Raw genomic sequence first — 23792 nt, 5'->3', positions numbered from 1 at the left:
GGGAATCTTCATATGCGATATATTGCGATGAGAAAACATACTAAAAGTTTTCAATATAACAACAACTCATAATTGGCTTAATGCTTTATTTATAAAGCAGAATCGCAATGCTTGAATAAGCATTAATAAACAATCTTTTAATAACAAAATAAAAAAAACTTGAACTTTTCCGACTCTAAATGCCGCCATACTGAAGCCTTTGCCATAGTATTGACGGGCAACACATTAATTTGTTCGGTTTTGGCAGGGATACTCTATAACTCTCTATATAGGCTCCCTGGTTTTGGGGAGTTGCTATTTTCCGACAAAGGCATAAATTCCGGTGTGGAAAACGGAAATGTCCGAAGATTTCCGAGTGTTACGAACTTTTCCGAATGTATGTCAGCATACTGGTTTTCCGATCAGCGTATCGCCAAACGTATCGTTTTCATGCCTGAACTGGTAAATACCGGAAAATACATTTTACGGAAACGTACGCTATCCACCAAAAATGTATCAGGAAATATCGGAATTCTTTGACTTTCATTTGTTCATTTGATTATAAAGCTGACTCTGATGAAAGCCGTAACAGGTTTTTACAGCCTATCGACCTTCGCGTTGCTGGAATAAACCAACGTAAAACAAGACCCCCTCCCTCTTGCAATTGATCCCTATAGTTATGGCATTGTCATATGTAAAAGTAAACCAAGGTTGTAACGAACTGAGAGGGACCACCAATTTTAGTTCCGTAAATGTGTTGTTCGATATCATTTAGAGTAACATATACAGAATGAGTGAGTTTAGTTTAGGCCGCATTTAGGAGATAAACATCATGTGTTGGCCAATTTCCGGGTGTTATTGAGTATTTGAAGCACGGGAATGCATTTGGAACCGACGGCGTCATCAAATGCATTCCCGTGCTTCAAATACTCAATAACACCCGGAAATTTGCCAACCCATGATGTTTATCGACATTGTAAACAAAAAAGTAAACCAAAGGGGTTTTACTGTCTGCACTCGTTTACATCGCGTATGAGTACAGCAGTAAAGCCGGCTGGCCGTTTCAGCTGGTTCCAGTGGTAGCATCTGGAGTTGTTCATTTGTGACGTCATGCTAACTTAACGTCACAATATGATTTGAATGACGTCACCACTGTTGATGACACATCAAAACAATTGTTTACGTGTAAATACGCAGTGAATAGTCTTACAGTGTCCGGGAATCTAATACCATTTGATCATGTTTTTCAACCAATCAGATTACAGAACACAGTGACTTTTGGTTTACAGTCACCAATATTGCAGTCTTGTGGCGGCGGTCTGTAAATAATCGAGTCTGGACCAGGCAGTGATCAACAGCACGAGCATCGATCTGCGCAATTGGGAACCGATGACATGCGTCAAACAAGTCAGCGAGTCTGACCACCCGATCCCGTTAGTCGCCTCTTATGGCAAGCATAGTCGCCTTTTGTGACAAGCATGAGTTGCCGAAGACCTATATATTCTATCCCAGACCTTCACGGGTTATATCTACAGAGAGACTAATTGGAACAAAGCGAGTGTATTTGTAGCACACTGTACAGTTGTTTGAATCATGTTACTTGTTTCCAAGCACATTTACATTTACGTACAACGATGTTCATGATTCAGATCACTGAACTGTCTGGTCCAGACTCGATTATGTACATACCACCGCCATATAGCTGGAATATTACTGTGTGCGGTTTACATTTAAACGCACTCACTCCATGCAGATACACCGTGGGAACCCGTGAAGGTCCCGGGGTAGAATAGGCCTTCAGCAACCCATGCTTGCCATAGAAGGCGACTCAGCTTGTCGTAAGAGGCGACTAACGGGATCGGGTGGTCAGGCTCGCTGACTTGGTTGACACATGTCATCGGTTCCCAATTGCGCAGATCGATGCTCATGTTGTTGATCACTGGATTGGCTGGTTCAGACTCGATTATTTACAGACCGTCGCGATATAGCTGGAATATTGCTAAGTGCGACGTAAAACTAAACTCACTCACTCAATCACTCAATTCATCATTAGTGAAATTCCCATGGACTTACATGTTAATTAACTTTTGCAAAAATAATGTGTATAAACTGAGTATAATGTGTGCATAATTTTCATTCATCTTTGGCTGATTTTTAAGTTATCAAATGACAACTGATTAAGCACTATGTGCATGTATTAATACTAGGGATGCCAAGATACGTCGATACATCAATACTTTCTCTAAGACGATACAATTATGTATACATTCTAAACTGAATAGATATTTAGCAACCCATGCTTGCCATAGAAGGCGACTCAGCTTGTCGTAAGAGGCGACTAACGGGATCGGGTGGTCAGGCTCGCTGACTTGGTTGACACATGTCATCGGTTCCCAATTGCGCAGATCGATGCTCATGTTGTTGATCACTGGATTGTCTGGTCCAGACTCGATTATTTACAGACCGCCGCCATATAGCGGGAATATTGCTGATTGCAGCGTAAAACTCAACTCACTCACTCACTCACTACACCGTGGGGTTTGCGTGTTGATACATGTCCTGAGCAACACATGCTTTCGTGGAACGCGACTGTATCGAGCAAGTCCATAGGATTCATGCTGGTCTTTGGTTCTTTAGACCCTGGTTCCTCAGAGTATGTGGTACAAACAAAGGATGACACTTGATTCTGTCTGCGATTTCAACTCCTTGGATGTCAGAAGGACATGTCCGCCATCTTTTGTATTTGCGAGACGTGGGCACGTTTATGGCATGGTGCCATTCTATGGTAATAATTATGGGCGATGGGATAGCCTATTGGTTAGCACGTTTGCTCGTCACACTGAAGACCCGGGTGCGAATCCCCACATGGTTACAATATGTGAAGCCCATTTCTGGAGTTCCCCACCGGGCTCTTGCTGCAATGTTGGTAAAAGCGGCGTACTCACACACACACTCACTCCTTCACTCTAAGCCTTGTAATATATGGCTCTGACTCGATCACTTTCAAACCACTTACGTGTATTTGGAATATGTGTCATCAAACAACAAACAAAGAAACGTACTAACAAGCAAACTGACATGCTTCGCTTTAAGCTCCCATCACGCTCACATGGCCGTCAGAATGCTGACCAACTTACCGTGACCATATGAAAGAACAGAGAGCAAGAAGCACGGACTTTATTTTTTTCACATGGCAAAATATTCCCGGCCAAATTGAATCGTTGTAAAATATGAACGTTGCACGTGCAGGATTGTGGGTTAACCTCATGCAGTGTTTTGAAATTGACAACCACGGCACATGGACTCGTTGATAAGCTCGTAGTGGTACTTGTTGCACCCTATAGGGACACTACCATACCTCGTTTGACTAGACTAGTTGCTTTACCGAGAATACGTGGCGGTTGGAGACGAATTGCACGTATGGAGTCTTCTTCCCTTTCAAATGTGTGCGACAAGCCACAAAGTGGCAACGACAAGTCACAAAGTGGAAACGACGCCGTTCACTCATGGAAGGCGGTTTTGTTTCTGGTATGGTCAACGCTGGAATGTTTACTGTTCTCTGGATTACCATGTGGGTGGGCGTCGCTGGTGTACATCTTCAAAACGGAAGAGATATACCTCGATCTGTGTGACGTGAGGATACCTGTAAATGATTCAATTCTAGCGACAGTGGAAAACCAGTCGCAAATTCTGCATGATGGCGGCTTACATGACGTCTATTGTGCCTTTCAGGAGCGGCGCCTGGACCTGGTGTTCAACGTCGCCTCCAGCGTGTCTAGTGCATTCGCTTTAATCAATGGACAAATAACATTTCATTTGGGAACCAGGGTCGTCAGAATCGTCTCAGTGTAAGTAAAACCTATTATCACATTATGTCAGTGTTACATTTTCTCTACGTGCGTGCGTGCGTGCGTGCGTGCATAATTTCCCGCATTTTATGTCAAGGGTGATGGGTTACTATTTGCTTTATAGAGTCTACTGCGTCCTTCAAGAGGAGTTGATTTTTAAAATCAACTGGAATTCGACAGATTGGAACATTTTATTCACAGTTGTATTTTTTTTATCTCCTTTTTAGTCTTAAATTCTTAGGCAGGAAAATGATATGAAGTAATTATATGGGACGTTGTTTTCTTTATCACCGGTCGAGTATCGGAGGAAATACGGCAATAAGATTGTTGTGTCTTTGTAAATTATTTGATCGGTACTTAATGAGTAAAAATGAAGCATACGACTTATAGATGACAACTTCTTGCTTGCGATATTTCGATGTCATCTAGTCGCGTGCTTCGTTTTGTCTTGATATTTAAATCTAATCAACTTGGCACACGATGTGTGTCATCAAAGGACTGTGTCATAGTTTGCCGTCTCCTGGTTTTGTGTGTCCCTTTGCTTCTTATATAAATAATATATATACAAAGAACTTTGTAAAGCACTGAAGACATATCTCGCGATTGAAAAAACATAAACACCCCCCCCCCAAAAAAAAAAAAAAAAAAAAAAAAAAATACTAAATAAATAAATAAATAAATAAATAAATAAATAAAAATAAAACAAGTCTGCGAGTGTGACCATCAGAACCCGTTCATAGGCGCTCGATTCTGATATATTTGTAAGTATGACCTAATATATAAGGTATATCTTATACAGTTAGGTCATACTTCCAAATATATCAGAGTCGAGCGCCTATGATCACGTTAGACGCTTGTACTACAGGTATGGGGTACTAACCCGGATCTTCACGTGTTCATTAGATAACCAGAACTCTCTCTCGATAAGCTGTATGACGTCACCATGGTCAACGAAATAAGATAACACCGATACACTTGTAACAGCAGATGTAATACTTCATAGGTCCCCGGCCTGAACAGACGTCAAATGTCAAATGAGTATGATACTGGCAAGATACAGTAGTTGGCCATAAGTGAGTCATCATTAGTGAAATTTCCGTTGACTTACATGTTAATCAAATGCTGCAAGAATAATATTCATACATAGAGTAGAATTCTATTTTGATAATCATGAAAACCATCTTCACCCACGTGTAAATAATTTTCCTTCAACTTCCGCTAGATAAGTACGACATATTTTCAATCCATCTCATAGACAGCCATCTTAAACCTGATAGGTATGTCTAATACAATCATCCCTCGCCATAACGCAGGTCTTGGGGTCTACGGACGTCCAGACACGATTATTTACAGACCGCCGCCATATAGCTGGAATATCACTGTGAGTGGCGTAAAACTAAACTCACTCACTCCATGCAGATACACCGTGAGGATTCTGTGTTGATACACGTCCTCAGTAACATATGCTTTAGTGAGATTCTTGTGGGTGCGGCGTTTAACAGCAAGGAGCGTTTTTTGAAGAACGCAAACAGTTTTTAAACACCTCAGTGCCTATTTCAACTGTGTGTTCCTCGTGTACGATGCTAAATTTTCTGAACTCCTCAAAGTGCATACTTTTCTATCCCGAAACTAGCACAACAGTACTTTGGTCATGTATTATCATGCACCTAAAATTCTTTTCTATGAGACCATTACATTGCTAATTGGTTGAGATTCAACGCAATACAATTCAACGCAATACAATTCAACGCATGATGCCTGCTGATTGGATATAACGAGATCCGCGTGACTCTTTTAACGCGTACTGAATGCATGTTCGTCTCATGTGACCCGTGGTGACACTGTATGTATACCTGTGCAAAGTGAGAGATTGAGTGAGTGAGTTTGGTTTTACGCCGTACTCATCATTATTCCAGCTGTATGGCGGCTGTGCAAAGATATACCGGACAGACCATTTGCGGATCGTTTTTGTTTATGAAATTAATTAAAGATTTTATTATTCACAGATCCAAATACTCCAATGTTGCTAGGGATCTTCATGTTCTGTATCAGTTAAATTCATCAAAGGCTTAATCTTCTTACGGTCGGTGGGGAAGCCTACTAAGGAAAGCATCCGCTTGTCACGCTGAAGACCGGGTTCGATTCCACATGTAGGTACAATGTATTGAAGCGCATTTCTGTTGTGATATTGCTAGGATGTTGCTAAAAGCGGCATAGAACTATACTCACTCACCTCTCTTCATAATAGTTTCAATGGAGGTTTTGTTAGGTAGAATTCGAAAAACACCATAAAATGCATATAGGTGAACTACATGGTCATCAAGTCATTATTCGGAAGTTTGAAACGTTCCTATATGTTCTTCTTAGTTCAATGAAGGTAAACTGTAAAAATAAGTACTGAGAAAAGAATCGAATGAGGAGCTGGACGTGAATGACCGGCCGAGTCAGAAGCTGTGTTGAGTGGCTGCTCAGCACGTAGAGCCGAATGATCTGGATGGTGTCCTGGACCGATTTCGTACTGTCATTACTAATAAGTATTGCAGTTATTGCTTGAGGCAATTGTTATTTGTACGATAAGCGTGTGTTTAGGAAGGCTTGACAATTATTCAGTTTGTAAAGCCTGCTCATAGCGACCGGGAGACGTGATTAGTAGCCAGGGACAAAAAGGAGGAAGCCACCAGTTGCTAGGGTATCTTTATGTTATTGGATTTCTGCTTATTTCATGATCTCTGTTTCTGTTCGGGCAAGTGATCTTATCCTTTTCACTGACCTTATTAAAGTTTATTTATTATTATTATTATTTTTTACAGATTAAAAATTGAAATGCAGCAGAGAGGGTTCGGGTGATCCTGGCACAGTCAGGCTGGTCAAGCTCATCATCAGCTCAGGGCCCTCACCCCCTCTACACGCAGCCCAGACAGCGAATGGGACTTCTCCCAGGAAACACTGCCTAGTCGAACCCACCAAGAACTTTCCGGAGAATATGAAGGCTCCCCAACACTGCAGTCTTCTGCATTACCCAGATTGTCAGAAGGGCTGTGCTCCCGGTGGAGAACCCGGGCACTCTCCTCATCTGCGCCAAGAGATCAGGAGGTACCAAACCAAGGGCACCGAGAACAATGGGGAGCCTGACGACAGTGTACTTGGGATGTAAGCGAGACATTTCAAAGGCGAGGTCCGCATATTTATCATTATTATTTATTTTATTATTATTATTTTACAGATTGAGATAGAAATGCAGCAGAGAGGGTTTGGGTGATCCTGGCACAGTCAGGCTGGTCAAGCTCATCATCAGCTCAGGGCCCTCACCCCCTCTACACGCAGCCCAGACAGCAAATGGGACTTCTCCCAGGAAACACTGCCTAGTCGAACCCACCAAGAACTTTCCGGAGAATATGGAGGCTCCCCAACACTGCAGCCTTCTGCATTACCCAGATTGTCAGAAGGGCTGTGCTCCCGGTGGAGAACCCGGGCACTCTCCTCATCTGCGCCAAGAGATCAGGAGGTACCAAACCAAGGGCACCGAGAACAATGGGGAGCCTGACGACAGTGTACTTGGGATGCAAGCGAGACATTTCAAAGGCGAGGTCCGCATATTTATCATGCTTTTCCTGAATCTTGCCAATCACATTGCTGTCAAAAGGGACAGAAAATTCTATGATATAAATAAGTTCATTGGCTTTATCAAAAAGGACAAGATCAGGTTTGTTGGCTGGAATTCGTCTCAGGCTGTATATTGGCCTATTCCAGAGAAGTTTAAAGCATCATTTTCCAGGACTCCCTGAACATGTTCAGGGTCGTACCATGGATGGACCTCAGAGTCAAAGCCACAGGCATGGCGGAGACGATAATAAAAGCAGTGAGCCATGCCATCATGTCTTTTAAGATATGCTGTTTGTGCCAAGGAAGGGCATCCACTGACAAGGTGTTGGACAGTCTCTGTAAATTCATTGCAAAGACGACATTTCATATTGATATTTTCTTTAAGAATCACATTCTGGCGATTGCGAGTGGGAAGTGACTGGTCCTGAGCAGCAAAAAGGAAGCCCTCAGTTTCACATTTGAGACCAGCCGACTTCATCCAGGCGAAGGAGTCGGTTGGATTGCTGTTCTGTTCCACACACTGCATATACACACGATGCAATGGCTTCTCAGACAGCTTCTCCACAAAGGACCGACTCTGGGCAGACTTGGTGAAAGACTTCACCTGGTTTACTCCCATCACTGTACCGTCCAGCAGTACATCGCCATCAACAAAATCAACTTCAAATTTCAAATTGTGTCCAACAACCTTGGCACGCTTAAAGTAGCTGTGGAATTCCTTGCTTTCATCATGAATCTTGACGTGCATCACCAGAGGATCATCTGACAAATAAATATGTGCAAAAGTACACAATAACATTCTGTCATGAAGAGCTTCCACATTAATCAAACCCCGACCTCCAGAATTGATTGGCATATATAAACGATTAAGAGAGGAACGAGGGTGGTGTGCTCTGTTATCAGACATGATCCTTCTGGTCAGGCGGTCTTATTATTATTATTATTATTATTATTATTATTATTATTATTATTATTATTTATAAAATCACAATAACAACACAAGTTCGTGGACCCTGTGGTACAGAGCAGGTCTGTTTACATTCTTGGCCTTCAGCATGGAAAGAACGCACCTGCTGTTTTCACGCTGTTTTACGTGTGTGTTCACGTAGTTATAGTATACCACGGCGTTATGTGAGTGAGTTTAGTTGTACGTCGCTTTTAGCACTATTCCAGCAATGTCGAGGCGGGGACAGCAGAAATGGTCTTCACACATTGTGCCCATGTGGGGACTTGAACCCGGGTCTTCGGCGTGATGGGCGAACGCTTTAACCAGGCTACCCCACAACCCCGTAACACTGGATTAGACATGAATTGATTTATTGTGCGGATTTCTACGACCTATTTATTGATGCAGATATATTTCAGCAACTTAATGTTAATCAGTCTACCCCACCGCCCCTCCCATTATAGAATGAGAAAGGTAATCCGTGAGAGCTGAGACGCCCAGGCTCTACTGAGTGTGCTTTCGTTCGTTGCATAACAGTATACTTCAGTCAATATTTGCTGCAATGTCGTTGCATAACATTATACCTCAGTCAATATTTTCGGCATAAATCTTCTTACACTTTCAATCGCCAAGGCTTATCTACAAGCATTCAACATAATGTCAAGCTAATGACAACCTTAAATGTAGGTCACTTCGATCTCCCTGGTATATCTTTGACCCTATAGACCTACTTCAAGTAGACAGCTGACCGTGTATTCAGCGACAGGCTCACACAGTGGGCAATACGATTCGTGTATTTAAACACATGCCGGGGGAGTATTCTGTGCTATGAGTCTGACACACTTGATCCTCTGAACTAGATTCCACCGCCATGGACTCCTGCAGCACGATTGACAGCACAGAGACGTTGCGTCTCTTGAAACCGGAACGACCACAGCTTCTGCCGTTATGGAAACGTTTGTTATACCTCACGTGGGTGGTCTTCGAATGTCTTGTGTTTTGCGGTGTCATGTATGGATGGGCTTCCCTGGTGTACGTTCTCAAATATGAGGAAGTCTATGCTGATTTGTGTGAGACCCCAACAACCGATCCCAACAAGACTTCAGGGCATGGAGAATTCAATGATTCCTGGATTTTCCAAGATGACAGCGGTCAGGACACTGGTATCTTCTGCCACGCTCAGGACGGAAAGTTTGATCTCGTGTTTACTATCGCCTCCTGTGTAAGTTCGCTGTCGTCACTCGTCACAGGACAAATCAACTTTAAATATGGAACTCGAGTCACCAGGATGTTGTCCACGTGAGCCTATATTTACATTTTCGATCATCTTTTCATCGTATTCTCCCCAAATCTGTTCTGAACACCCTCAACTCGGCTGTGATCATGTGTATTGTTCCTGTGCCTACTTTCTATACTGACATTATTTGCAAGCCGCCATCCTATAGCTGTAATATTGCTGAACGCGGCGTAAAAATACACTCACACTCTGATTCCTCTACTGACGTTATTTCTGTCTCTTCCCGAACAAAGAACCACTTTCGATTCCCAACAAGGGTACAGTGTTTGAAGTACGTCCCTGGTGTACCCCGTCGTGATATTGCTGGAATGTTGCTGAAGCGGCGTAAAACTACACTCACTCACTCCTTAAGTACTTACCATGGTTCGAGGATTATTCCTTGACATTACGAGTATATGTTTATATTGCTTTGTCTGCATCAGCTGAGTACAGAGTGTGTCCTTTCAGCTTGAATTCCTGATCTGAAGACAATAAGGGGTTGTCGAAAAACGTGCTTAATGCTTTAGGTTGTTTGATAAATATGACCCAAAATGTCTGGTGCGTGTAAAAGACGAAAAATGGACACCGAATGCCAACCACTTTCTGCGTGAGTTTCGGAAATTGCTGGAATTGTTGAAAGTGTATACCATGATTTGACTACAGGATATGTTACATACATGTCGTGTACAGTTCATCGGATAATTGTTTATGCACTGAGTAGAACATACTGAACTTCATTATGCGGACCTAATGGAATCGGGTTACAGTTGGTCTTTAGCAATTTTGGTCTGCGAGGCGACTAACGGGATTGGGTGGGAGGTTGACCTGATGCTTGACATCGTATATATAGTATCAATAGTGACGCTACTCAAGAAATAGTGACCAAATAGTGACGCTACTCAAGAAATAGTGACCAAATAGTGACCAAATAGTACCAAATAGTGACGCTACTCAAGAAACAAACTGATATCATTGTACATCAATTTGATGATGAACAACTTAGGATTAGACTCGCTGCGAAAAAAAACCCCGATGAATGATAAATTTTTTATTGCCTAACATCAGAATCTAGCATCATATTAAAAGAAGCAGTTTTGCGTGTCTGTCCACATGAATGACACTGCCATCATAGAAGCAGCAGGGACGGTGGGTAGCCTAATGGTTAAAGCGCCCCCTCTTCACGCCGATGACTTGGATTCGATTCGCCATATGGGTACAATGTGTGAAGCCTATTTCTGGGGTCCACCGGCGTGATATTGCTAAAGCGGCGTAAAAGCAAACTCACTCACTCACTCACTCATAGTAGCAGCGAAATCAGTGATCACTATTGTTTTGTCAGCTTAATATTATTAATAAGTGATTTTTCAAAAATGAGCACAGACCTTTTCTGACAACTTAAAATATTCATATCAAATTGTTTTATACAAATCATTCAGTCTGAAACATTTGTCACCCCTTTCTTATATTTATAGATGAAGGTGAGCTTCTGTACCTGTGGTACCCTGGGCCACGTTCCACAGAGAGATGGAAGCGCTACGGTAGTCGTAAGTCTATGTATGGGAGTTACGATTGCCTTAGCCCGACGATCACTTTGAGGAACTTGGCCTTGGTTTGGTAAGGGACGGTTTGAAGCCGTAATAGGAGTGACGATGGTTGGTATGTGTAAGTTTGAGTATGCGCACGTGTCACGTGACAGGTTGTGGAACAATACCAGGCAGTGACTGTGGCAGGGTGGGAAATTACGTTCGCCTGGTTGGTGGGGTAGCCTAGTGGTTAAAGCATTCGCTAAGCGGCGTAAAAGTATACCCAGTCACTCACTACGTCGGCAGCTTGAATCGTGGGGTATTCTGGGGCTTCGGTCCTGCCCGAATCTGAAACATACCTAGCAATCACCCTTAGAACACCAAGCTGTACAACGGGTACCCGGTAGGATTAGAAGTAGAAAGCAATATACCGAGAACCCTTTTCCATATGACAAAGCAAACGGAAACATTTCTAACAATTTCTTCTTGTTCCGTGATAAGGGGTAAATATATTTTAAAACACTTTCTATTTGAACCAGTAGTGAATGTATGCAGCCTAGCACAATATACTTGCTGAATGTGAAACTCTTCGGTCTGTAAGCCAGACTTCGTGATACAGCAAAGCAACCTGACAATTACGACATCTAATGTATTAACAATTAACAATGTTGAATGGTCATATGAGGGCATTGTGTATTATACGAATATTTCATACCCTAAACCTAATTTAACCTCAGGTGTGCATACCATAGAAAATATCCGTAAACTGGGAAAAGTTGCCTTTCTTCGCACACTTTCAGTTTTCTTGTATTTTTGGTATGGTTTAGAATCTGTGTCAGTTGTACCGGTGTGTCCTTGGCGAGCGAGCTCAAAGACCTTAAACAACTTTCAGGCTGTCCTTTTTGCGATAAAACAAGATAAAGAGATAAATGGATTTGACCTGAAATGTAGCACCAGGTCTCTGAAAGAGCAGAAGAATACCGCTAGTGCCCATCTACCACCATGAAGCTGAAAACTATTCTCACATGCCTTGACTTGAAGTGATAACAGACACAGAAAGAACAGAAATATTTTCTGACTTACCGTGATATAACTGAAATGCTATTCTCACGTGCCTTAATAAAACAGAACTGTTTTCGGATTTAAATGATAGAACAGTTATTTTTTGACTTGATGTGATAGAACTGAATATTATTCTCACATTCCGTGATAGAACAGACATATTTTCTGACTTGCCATGATATAACTGAATACTGTTCTCACATGCTGTGATACAAATGGAATATTATTCTCACTTATCACTGCAGACGTTATGTACAGTGGTACATCACCACGACAAATTAAAGCAAAGCGGATGGTCCAGAAGGATCTCAGCTAAGTCTGTTGTAACTCCCATACTTTAACCTTGACTTACACGTACACAAGGGACCTTGGGATAGCCTAATGGTTAAACCGTCCGCTCGTCACGCTAAAAACTGGGTTGGATTCCCCACGTGGGTACAATGTGTGAAACCCAGGTCTGGTTTCCTTCAGCCATGATTTTGCTTGAATATTGCTAAAAGCGGCGTAAAAATATATTCACACATCTACACGAAGTGTGAGGTAGGGGTGAAGGTATCCTAAACGAGTATATCTTCGCATAATGTATGGATCATCAGACAGGTACATGGAAAGTGGGACAACAACATAACTATCTCTTGATATATGTTTATTTTAAAAAATATATACGGTACTAGAATTGCAAAATGACAAAATGCACCCCATCTTTACCGAAAAGCTACACCCGCTGTATATACAAGGCTGAAGCTCTCAGGTCTCTATCTGCAAGAGAATTCAGGTGAAACTGTTTGCGTCAAGGTTTACTATGAAACCCGTTCTAACCTCTTATCTAACCCCCTCGGAGGACAGAAAGCTCCAAAGCAACACGTACAGTTGTGTAACAGCCATGTCATAGGTCAAGGTCATTCAGCATGTCGCGCTCTCATGCTGGTGTACACATGTATTTTTCTACAACCTTCCGAATTGCTACTATGGTGTATAGACATGCCCCCCCCCCCATGCTTTTGTCATACGATACAATGTACAATGTCAGGCTCTGACTTGGTTGACATTCCATCGGGTCGGAATGCGCAGATCGATGCTCATGTTGTTGATCACTGGATAGTCTGGTCCAGACTCGATTATTTACAGACCGCCGCCATATAGCTGGAATAATGCCGAGTGCGGCGTAAAACTAAACACACTCACTCACTCATTCCATCCATTAAAATAATACACCGTGATATAACTGAAACAATATGAATCTCTTTCAAAGAGCTACCGACACGACCTTGAATAACAAGAAGACAATGGTAGGTCAACTTCTTATAAATTTATACATCCAGATTATCACATGTTTGACGTTTCAGGCAAACAGGTCTTTCAGCGATGGCTCAGCAAATATTTAAGTAGCGATCTTGCCTGACAATCACGACAGAGATGCCGGCATCTGCTTACTGTGTACCATACTAAGCACACATGCAGTGAAGTCGTTTGAAGCCAAAGGATCATTTATCATCGTATGTTAGTTACTCAGTATTGCGTTTACAGTATAGTCTTAGGGGAAATAGAAGAATAACTTGAGTTGTACGCCGCTTTTAGCAATATTCCAGCAATTTTACCAGCAATTGGCTTCACACATCGTATCCATGTGGGGAATCGAACCCGGGCCATCGGCGTGACGAGCAAATGCTTTATCCAGTAGGCTACACGCCGCCGAAAAATGTATTGAAAGAAACAGTATTTAGTTGGGTTGACGCCTTTTCTATCAGTATCTCAACAATATGACCGCAAACGACATTACATACAGTGGTGTCGTCGTAGGAAAAAAGCCAGTAAGGGTATCAGGTTGTCAGGCTCTGAGTTGGTTGACATGCCATCGGGTCGGAATGCGCAGATGGATGCTCATGCTGTTGATCACTGGACTTTCTTGTCCAGACCCGATTATTTACAGACCGCCGCCATATAGCTGGAATATTGCTGAGTGCGGCGTAAAACTACACTCACCCACAGCGGTATTTGCTGTTCTCTCTGCACCATCCAGAAAGAATCACGGTTGCTATTTGCGTATCATAAGTTCATGACAAATATTCATATCATGCTAGCGGGTGACATCTTTTAAAAAGCTATTTTTAAAGCAATATATTTTTTTAAAAATGTCTATCAGTCCGTAGTTTTTGGATACTGTCAATTAAGGTTTGATTAAAATGTTAGCACACTCCCAACTATATGTCAGTAGAGTGAAAGCTGGAGTGGTGGTGGGTTAGCCTAGTGCTTAAAGCATTCGCCCGTCATCCCGAAAATTCAGGTTCGATTCCACACGTGGGTACAATGTGAGAAGCCCAGTTCTGGTGTCCCCTTTTGTGATATTGCTGGATTATTGCTAAAAAGCGGTGTAAAACTAAACTGCCTCACTCACTGGTTTCCATGGATAGACCTATACATGTTAAGTCGGCCCGGATAGACATGTTGTTATATAAATATTTTGTTTGTATATGTTACCGTTTTGGTGTAGTTACCTGTCTAGACATGTATGTTTATATAACGATTCACCTGATTTCTGTTTCAGTGTACTGTTTATATCTGGGTCTCTCTTGCTGGCATTTGAGAGCAAAGGTAAGCGACGGTTTTATTAGTTTGTCTACTGACTTAACAGGATCCGTGAAGGTCCGGGGTAGAACAAGCCTTTAGCAACTCATGCTTGCAGTTAAGGCGACTATACTTGTCGTAAGAGGGGACTAACGGGATCATTTGGTCAGGCTTACTGACTTGGTTGACACGTCGGTTCCCTATATTCGGCAGATCGATGCTCATGTTATTGATCACTGGATTGTCTTGTCCAGACTCGATTATTAATTGGCCGCCGCCATATAACTGGGATGTTGATGAGTGCGGCGTAAAACTAAACTCACTCACTCAATCACCAACAGCTGGAACATTGTTATCAGGCACTTAGCTGTCTAGAGCTGCGAGTTCGCATCCCGGCTCTCCCCGATTATGTTTAGGGTTAGTTAGCTCCGTATCCACGTTTCACTACTGTAGGTCGCAAGACCTACACTCTGACCTTCCTCCCATAAAGAGGGCGGTCATATAATGGAATACTGTTCTAAGTGGCGTTAAGCCCAACTCGCTCACTCACTCACTCACCCTCTCACTCACTCACTAAATACTGTTCTCTCCACTTATGTACTGTTTTATAACAGGGTATATGTAACTAGATTGGCTTATAACTATGCCATACCTACTTTCCTATCACTTAATAATTATAAAGCTACGCAGAATAATATACTGAAATAAATTAGAAACACACCACTTTATCATTATTGACCGTGAAATGTGGAAAACATATTCTGAGCCAAAAAAATGCTTGAAATATCTGACCCTGACAGATGTGATTCACACAAGGAAACCACGTGCATCCCAGTGTAATCACGTGACCCCTCATTTGCTAAAAATCACCATTTCACCTGTAAATCACGTGAAAATAAAAAGAACCATGATGGTTCCACAACAAATTGATAGATCATTTAACTGCTGTACCAAGGTCAAGCCGAAATTTTGAACAGCAGTTATATTGTGGACCTGACGTAATGGCACGTTTATCAGCTGTTGAGAAAGACAAAAAGTTGTTTGGTTTCTGGAGACTGGTTGTCTACGGGTCAGTTGTCCAGAAGGTTTATTTGTCACAATTACAAAATTTTCAGGCTAATGACAGAGATTACGACAAAGTGGCAAACACGTTGTCAACCACGCCAATGGTAGCGCATGTCACGACCCCGACCCAAGATCATTACATTTCATAACTCTAGCATTTAAAGAACAGATTTAAGCCAGCCTCCGTAACAGTTTCGGTCATTCGTGATGAATGACGATTTTTTTTCTTTCACTAGCGTATCAAGGTCGCAACCTGTTTTATTTGGGTGACGAAGTATCCTCGTGGTTCAAGTATTCCCTGGTCACGACAAAGCGATGGTGTCTCACATCGGTACCCTGTTTGAAGGGTCTAACGGGTTATGATTAAAAACTGACGAGTTATAATTAAAAAGTTCTTTCCGGATTGATTTCTTCGCCGTCTTTCCATACTGTGAAGCGCATCGTTTCGACTCTGTTCTTCAGATTTGCCGTGGCTCGTCTTCCCTGGGCTTACACTCTTAGGTGTAGGAGGCATACCTCTGTTGGTGACCAGTACACAGGTGAGAACGTCAACACTGCACGTGACTGAGTGAGTTTAGACGCCGTATTTAGCAATATTCCAGCTATATGGCAGCGGTCTGTAAAACATGAGGCAACCACGTCAGCGAGCCTGACCACCCGATCCCGTTAGTCGCCTCTTACGATAAGCATAGTCGCCTTTCGTGGCAAGCATGGGTTGCTGAAGACCTGTTCTACCCCGGACCTTCTCGGGTCATCACGGCATGGAGGTAACATGCAGGTAACAGTTGAGCGTGGAGCATGGCACGTGACGTCAGCCATTAGTTTGCTTGGTGTTTGCGGCCTAAAACCATACTCATACGTACACGTCGTTTTTGTTTTATTAGCGTTTCGTTGTACCCCCGTTAGGATATTGTGTAGCTCTGTTTTCCTTGTCAGATCTCCAACCTGTTTCCGAAGCATAGTTCTGCGGTCATTGGTCTGCTCAACGGAGCCTTCGATGCCTCGGCCGGCATCCTGCTGGTTATCAAGGTACTTCGTTTGTTTGTTGTTTTTTCGTTCTTTAAAGCTGCACTCGGCAATATATGGCAGCTGTGTGTTAATAATCATGTCTGAACAAGACAATCCTGTGAAAAATATCATGAACATCGATCTACGCATTTGGGGATACGATGGCATGTGCCAACCAAGTCAGCGAGTCTGACACCCCATTGCTGTTAGTCGCCTCTTTGAAGTATCTTATCAAGGTACAGCTTGCATCTGAAATCGGGGGAGGACTTACTCACTCACCCCACGGTGACATAATGTGCTTGAAGAGTTGGTCCATTGGAGTGACAGTTTGTGTCATGGATGCGAGTTTTCTCAAATGATCATTGGTACTGAAACATCACACGGGTATTGTGTTGTCATAACCAAGTTCTACTTCATTTGTACACTTGTTATCAAGGTTCAAGACAATCAGGTTCTGTGTTCCAGATAGCGTTTGACAATGGCATCTCTCGCAAGACCTCCTTCCTGTTCCTGGGCGGCCTCAACGTCACCGTCCTCGTCAGCACCTTCATCATCTATCCCCGCTGGTTCATCAAGAAACACAAACCCCCGATCAAAGGCAACCCCGGTGAGTGAGTGAGTGAGTGAGTGAGTGAGTCAACCATTAGCTTATCCCACCGCCCCCTCTCCGGTATGGACTTGATCGTTAAATTATGCAATGTTGTGGAATGGGACAGGTAGGTGGACGAGGGTGGAAGCTGGGGTGGGGTTTGGGTTTGTGGGTCTAATGTTTCTTTCCAGGAATGATGATCGTTCTTCTGTTTGCCGTCGTAGTTGGGTTTCAATGTTAATTGTTACCTTGTTCTATATCTCAGTGGACTCTCAGAAGACAGTACTCTTTGTTGAATGAGTTCATCACTATCAAATACGACCATAAACACTTTGCCACCTCATTGCACCTCACCGCATAATGACTGCCTTTCTCACTAATTCACTGTAGACGACGAGGTGAACGCCAACCAGGAGCAAGAGAAGGAGCTGAGTATAGAAGCCTCCCAGAGCGAGACCAGCATCGTTCAATCCATGCTCACCCCAATCTTCATCTTCCACCTGGTCTGGTTCTGTACCCTCTACCTCCACTTCACCTACTTCGTCTCGTCACTCAACTCCTGGCTCAACTACGTGCTCGGCAGGGACAGAGAGAAAGGTAGCACTATCTGCAGTCCTTTTGGCTCAAAAGCGGGCCGTTGAATTGCAATTTAACAACAACAACAACAAAATACATAACAAAAAAATAACAGCCAGGTGTACGTGAGGCACGTGCACATGTGCTGACAGTGTTATTTATTCATAATCTTGTGCACATCCTTTCTCGCACACCTGACTGTATCTGACATTTCAATACACTATTTTCATGGCGTTTTGTTTATCCACGTTTTTTATTTTAGGCCCTAGAATCTGCAAAATCACAGAGTTAATCTGACGTTTTGATTATGACCAGCGTTTCGTCGAGTATTATATGTTTAGTAGTTTTCCAGTTAGATTACAAATCATCAGTCTGCTAGGTCCCCTTTCTTAACCAAACGGACTACAGTTCATCTGTTGATACTGTGTGTGTTTCGTGCGTTACTGCAGACCTGGGCTCCGTTTCACAAAACTCTCGTAAGCCTAAGATCTCGTAACTTTCCTCGAAGCATTTGCACCTCCTATGTTACAGTATGCCAGGTACAAGACCTACGAGAAAAGTTACGAGATCTTAGGCTTACGAGAGCTTTGTGAAACGGGGCCCTGGGGCCTGTTTCACAAAACTCTCGTAAGCCTAAGATCTCGTAACTTTTCTCGTAACATTCGTAACTACTATTCTGTAACATGGGAAGTACGAATGCTACGAGAACAGTTACGAGGCCTTAGGCTTGCGAGGGCTTTGTGAAACGGGGCCCTGTCTTGTAAGTTGAACCAGGTTTATAATGAACGGCAACAACACTACCTGGACGTTATTCTAATGGTGTCGTGTAGGTTCAACCTGGTTCACAATGAACGGTAACAACACTATGCTAACGTTATTCTGAAGCTGTCGTTGATGTTGCAGTGAGTTACTACACCAACGTCCACCTCTACTCCCTCATGCCCGCCATCGTCGTCGCCTGGTTAGCAGGACTCGTCTTCGACGGCACGAAGAAGTTCTACAGAGGTGAGGCCTGGGGAACTTGTTCATAAGGCAGTCTGTATGGACTGAGGCGGTTCTGATGTATCCCTTCATGTTGCGGACTTCCTTGTCGTTCTCACAGTCCCTGGACAGCATTACCTCCCCTTCCGCCCAGTGCTTTAGGGGCTGGATTTAGATTTATTATGTAAGCGTGTAAGATAAGATAAGACTTTATTATCCACGGGCGAATTTGGTTTACATTCATAAACACTGTTGAACATTCCACAGTCATAAAATATTTCATTGACAGTACGAAGACACAATGGTAACATTAAGAGTGAGTGAGTTTGGTTTTAGACCGCTTTTAGCAATATTCCGTCAATATCACGACGGGGGACACCAGAAATGGGCTTCATGCATTAAAACCCATGTGGGGAATCAAACCTGGACGAGCTAACGCTTTAAGCACTAGGCTACACCAACACTCACACTAAGATTGAAAAGAGCTGTATACATTATATACATCAGTTTTAAACATATAAAATCCTCATGCACAAAAGAGCAATGCACGTAGTAAAACCTGAAATAGGTAAGGAGTGAAATGTTAAAACATACATTGTTTTTAGAATTTGGTTATTGCATGGCACACAAGATTTGGAAGTAATGACGTTTTTGTGAAGAGGGATTTTGAAGCAGCGGTCGTAGGGACGTAGTTCAAATTCATTGTGTAATTATATGGCAGGCATCAGCCTGAATTGCAAACCCTTTCTTTTCAAACATGTGCTAATATAGGGCAGTCAAATTGTACAAGAAAGTTCGGCAATTGACTGCATTTTGTTTTTGAGCTTCATGGGGAGAATATCGTACCATACTTGTGTAAGTACAATTGTGATAACACCTTGGATAAAAGTTTTATGAAATAGATAAGTATTTACTTAAATTTCCAGCAATGCTACGATTAATCTGCCTCTCTGAACTGAACTACTTTTTTATTCTGCCTTTCCCTTTCTGCAGTGCTAAGCTCTAAAGCTCACTCTGGGTCTAGATTTTCGGAAGTTCTCTTACCGCTAAGATAGCCGTAAGTGTCTTATATTAAGATTAACTTACGGCGACCTTAGTGCTAAGAGAGCTTTAAAAATTTAGGCCCCGAGTCTCCCTTTTGATTGAGGCGCATTTTCAATTGAAAAGGAATTAATTGTTTCAGTTATATACAGACATAGACTTAGCTTTAGTCCGAGGCTGCGGATTTCCCAAATGTACATTAATGTATCAATGGTATTAGAGACACAGATGTAAAGTGAACAGAGAAGCAGCTGAGACAAGTGGAAGTCTCCCATAATTGCAACGGGTGTTTGACTAGTTAAAGCGTTCGCTCGTCACGCTGAAGACCAGGGTTTGATTCCCCTTAAGAATTTCACTGTCTTGTGTTCTTCGATATGATTGTTTTGCAATATTGTTAGAGTCATACTCACCTACTAACACATTAACAAAGTTCATCTTTAAAGACGACTCGTTCTAAAACTGATGTTTTCAATGTTTACGTGACTGTTACCTAAGTTATTTTAAGGGACCTAGTTTCACTGTTACAACTCAGTCGTGATGCAGAGTTATAACGCGATGTAAAACTGTAAAGCAAATTTCTGGTAAGGCTCAAGAAAGCCATTTTGCATGTGAATGGCTAAGGATCGGTCGGTATTCGGATTATGGGAAATTCGGAAATGCTACTGCATTTTTGAAATTTAGATTTCATACACTTACGGATTTGAAGTCATTACATTTTGTGAGAATACGCCCCTTCAAATTTTGACTATTGGTGAGTAACGACGAATTATATTGGTGAAGTACGAGTGCTACTGAAATATCATCGTTACGTGAAGAGTTCAGAGAAATATTGTTACGTGGCGAGTGGTTGAGAAGAAGGGTGATGACGAATGACATAAGCATCGAGTGGTGGAGAAATAGCATTGTGAAGTGACGAATTATAAAGAAATATAATCGATAAGTGACGAGTGCAGAGAAATAACATTGTACGAGTCTTAGAGAATTATAATCGATAAGTGAACGAGTGCAGAGACGTGACGAGACGTAAAGACGTTAGGAGTGATGACGAGTGACACAAGCACCGAGTTGTCGAGAAATAACCTCGATAATATAATAAGTGACGAGTAATAGAGAAGAGATATCGATAAATTACTTGTGTTACTTGTTTCAGACGATCTGAGGCCACTTCGAGGGAAAATACGGGCGTCTGTCATACCCCTGACTATGACGTCACTAAGTGCTGTGCTCGTGTCGGTACTGATGCTGTGTCCAGATGAAAATGTGTTGTATGTGACGTTCCTTGCAGTCATGGTGTTTAGGGCGTTCCTGTACGCCACTGCATCGTCATTTCTCATTGCCGTGTAAGTACCTCACAAACACATTGGGGCAGTGGGCACAGGAACCGTGATCACTATGTGGGTTATACAATACAGACCCATGCAAAAAGTATTCGGACACTTGACGTAATTTCCATGGACTTACACTTAATTTAGTGCGGCATAAGTAATTTTCATGAAATTAATTTTTGTAAGATCCAAGTCAGATTTTGAAAATTTGTGGGGAATCATCATACCTACAATCACATAATTTATGTTTAATTTTCCGTTTGCTTATTTATCGAATGGCGACAATTTTATCAACATGTGTACAGTGCCGTGAACCCCTTTAACATGGCCGTTTATGGGATTGAGCATTGTGGAACCAAGTTGATAAATGTGATGTCATTAGTTAAACAGTTGGCGGAAAATTGAACAGTTAATTTACTGAAATTATGTCCGCAGAGCAGATATGGTTTCCAATTTGCCAATCAAATTTTGCAAAGGTCCACCTTAAACTCACTTCATGAAAATTAGTTATGCTACACTGACATAACATGTCTATGGAAATTACGTCAAGTGCCGTAATACATTTTGTCACGGGTCTGTACACCCATGCATAACCTACATAGCGATAACGGTTCCGGCGGATGTGGGTTAATCTGGTGGTTAAAGTGTTCGCTGATCACGCCGACGACCCTGGTTCGATTCCCCACAATTTGTGAAGCGCATTACTGATATCTCTCGATAAAGTGGTGTAAAACAAAACCCACCAAATTTAATAGCATCTATGAGGTGCATATCCACACGTGACATAACATAAGAAAACATGTTTCTGTTGTGGAATATGCAAAACAGAACTTGTAGCTCGCTGAAGCAAATGTTTGGATTCAGTTCCACAAATTTAAGACTATTGGAGAGCCAAATTGATATCATATAGAACAGTAAAGAAGTGCAGCTCTGGTTATTGGCAAGTTTTTAAAAAGAAGACAAAAACATGAGCCCTTACTTATATGAGATTTAATTCTTTTCGAAACTTGCGTTTCTTCTGCTGTTCAGTACATATAACACTGGGTACAATGAGTACAGTGTTTGGTCCATACACGTAGTTATGCTACAGAAGCTAGAGGTGTTTCGGATTCGGAATGATAAGAGCCACTAACTTGTATTTCAGATTTCCACTTGAACAATTCGGAATCCTCTACAGCGCCTCCCTGATCAGCGCAGGCGCACTGGCCTTCCTTCAGTATGCCTTGTTTATGTGGAGCCAGTCCAGTGGCTTTGACACGGTGAGAACCGTGTAACCTTGGTTACCGAAACGTAAATGACGTCGCTAAAAGCCACTCCTTTTTCCAGCTTCATTTTAATTCAGGTTATTTTCTTAACTAAATGTCTAATTGTCCTGGGACGGGGAGAGTACATGTGGCCAATGCTATTCGCTATGGCGTCCCTAAGGCGTCCCAAAAGGCGTCCGGAAAGCATGCGAATGGCTTAGATACAGGGCTTGAATCTCACTTACCTTTGATGATTCTTATAGGGTAATCACTGACGGGACTTTGTCACTTGCTTGTCTCTGTAACCTAGGTAGCTTAGTGGATTAAGTGTTCGTTAGTCACGCCGACGACCTGGGTTCGATTCCCCTCATGGGTACGTTGTGAAGCAAGTTTGTGGTGCCCTCGTCGTGATATATTTGGGATGTTGCTAAAAGCGGCACAAAACAACACTCACTGACTCCCTTGCTCTTTTTCAGGTGAACAAGTTCCTGGCAGGAATGGCGGCGCTGACTTTGGTGCATCCCATCTATCAATATGTCTCGTGTGCTCGGACTTCACGTTCGAGGAGACACTACGAAAAAATATGATCTCATTGGATGCTTCCTAAAAAATATGATCTCATTGGTTGCAATGTATATTATCATGTAAAACCATCTTCGCTTGTCCAGCGTTAAATATCCCCTGTCTGTGATACATAAGACAGGGAGCAGCTGTTTCTTTTTGGATGAAGGCTTGATGTCATCTCATGTATTCACACAAATGTAGGATAAAGACAAATAATTCGCAGGTTTAAACACCCTTCCAGGAACCGAGGATGTTTCATACTTCTGATCCAGACTGGGATAGCCCAGTGGTTAAAGTGTTCGCTCGTGAAGCGGAAGCCTCGGGTTCGATTGTTATATTTACTGTCCCCATCTGTAACATTATTGGAATATCTTCTAAAAGCGACTTCAACCCAATTTCTTTTTGAGTCCGATTTTACCTCATTAAAATCATTCGCGGTCATAAAGATTTGTATTCAGTCAAAATCTCGTTTTTAGTCTTAAGTTCTTTCACCGCCCCAGGACCACACCGAAAGCGATCTTAGAACTAATCATAACTGACATACTTTAACACTGGAATTCGGCGGTCATAATATCTAATACCCTGGACAGGCGAAGA

General features: G+C 42.4%; 1 protein-coding gene across 1 annotated transcript; it reads left to right on the top strand.

Annotated features, from left to right (window-relative positions):
• The first annotated feature begins 9247 nt into the window (after positions 1 to 9247).
• On the top strand, positions 9248 to 23218 carry LOC137297408 (equilibrative nucleobase transporter 1-like). The gene is made up of 10 exons (XM_067829414.1): positions 9248 to 9675; positions 14783 to 14829; positions 16330 to 16406; positions 16804 to 16896; positions 17341 to 17482; positions 17855 to 18061; positions 18944 to 19045; positions 21213 to 21402; positions 22532 to 22646; positions 23108 to 23218. The coding sequence occupies exons 1-10, from the start codon at positions 9248 to 9250 to the stop codon at positions 23216 to 23218; spliced, it is 1512 nt and encodes a 503-aa protein (XP_067685515.1).
• Positions 23219 to 23792: the final 574 nt, after the last annotated feature.

Source organism: Haliotis asinina, chromosome 9 (genome assembly GCF_037392515.1).
Source record: "Haliotis asinina isolate JCU_RB_2024 chromosome 9, JCU_Hal_asi_v2, whole genome shotgun sequence".
Lineage (NCBI taxonomy): Eukaryota > Metazoa > Mollusca > Gastropoda > Lepetellida > Haliotidae > Haliotis > Haliotis asinina.
The sequence above is the reverse complement of the archived record's forward strand: the minus strand, read 5'-3'. Positions and strand labels throughout refer to the sequence as shown.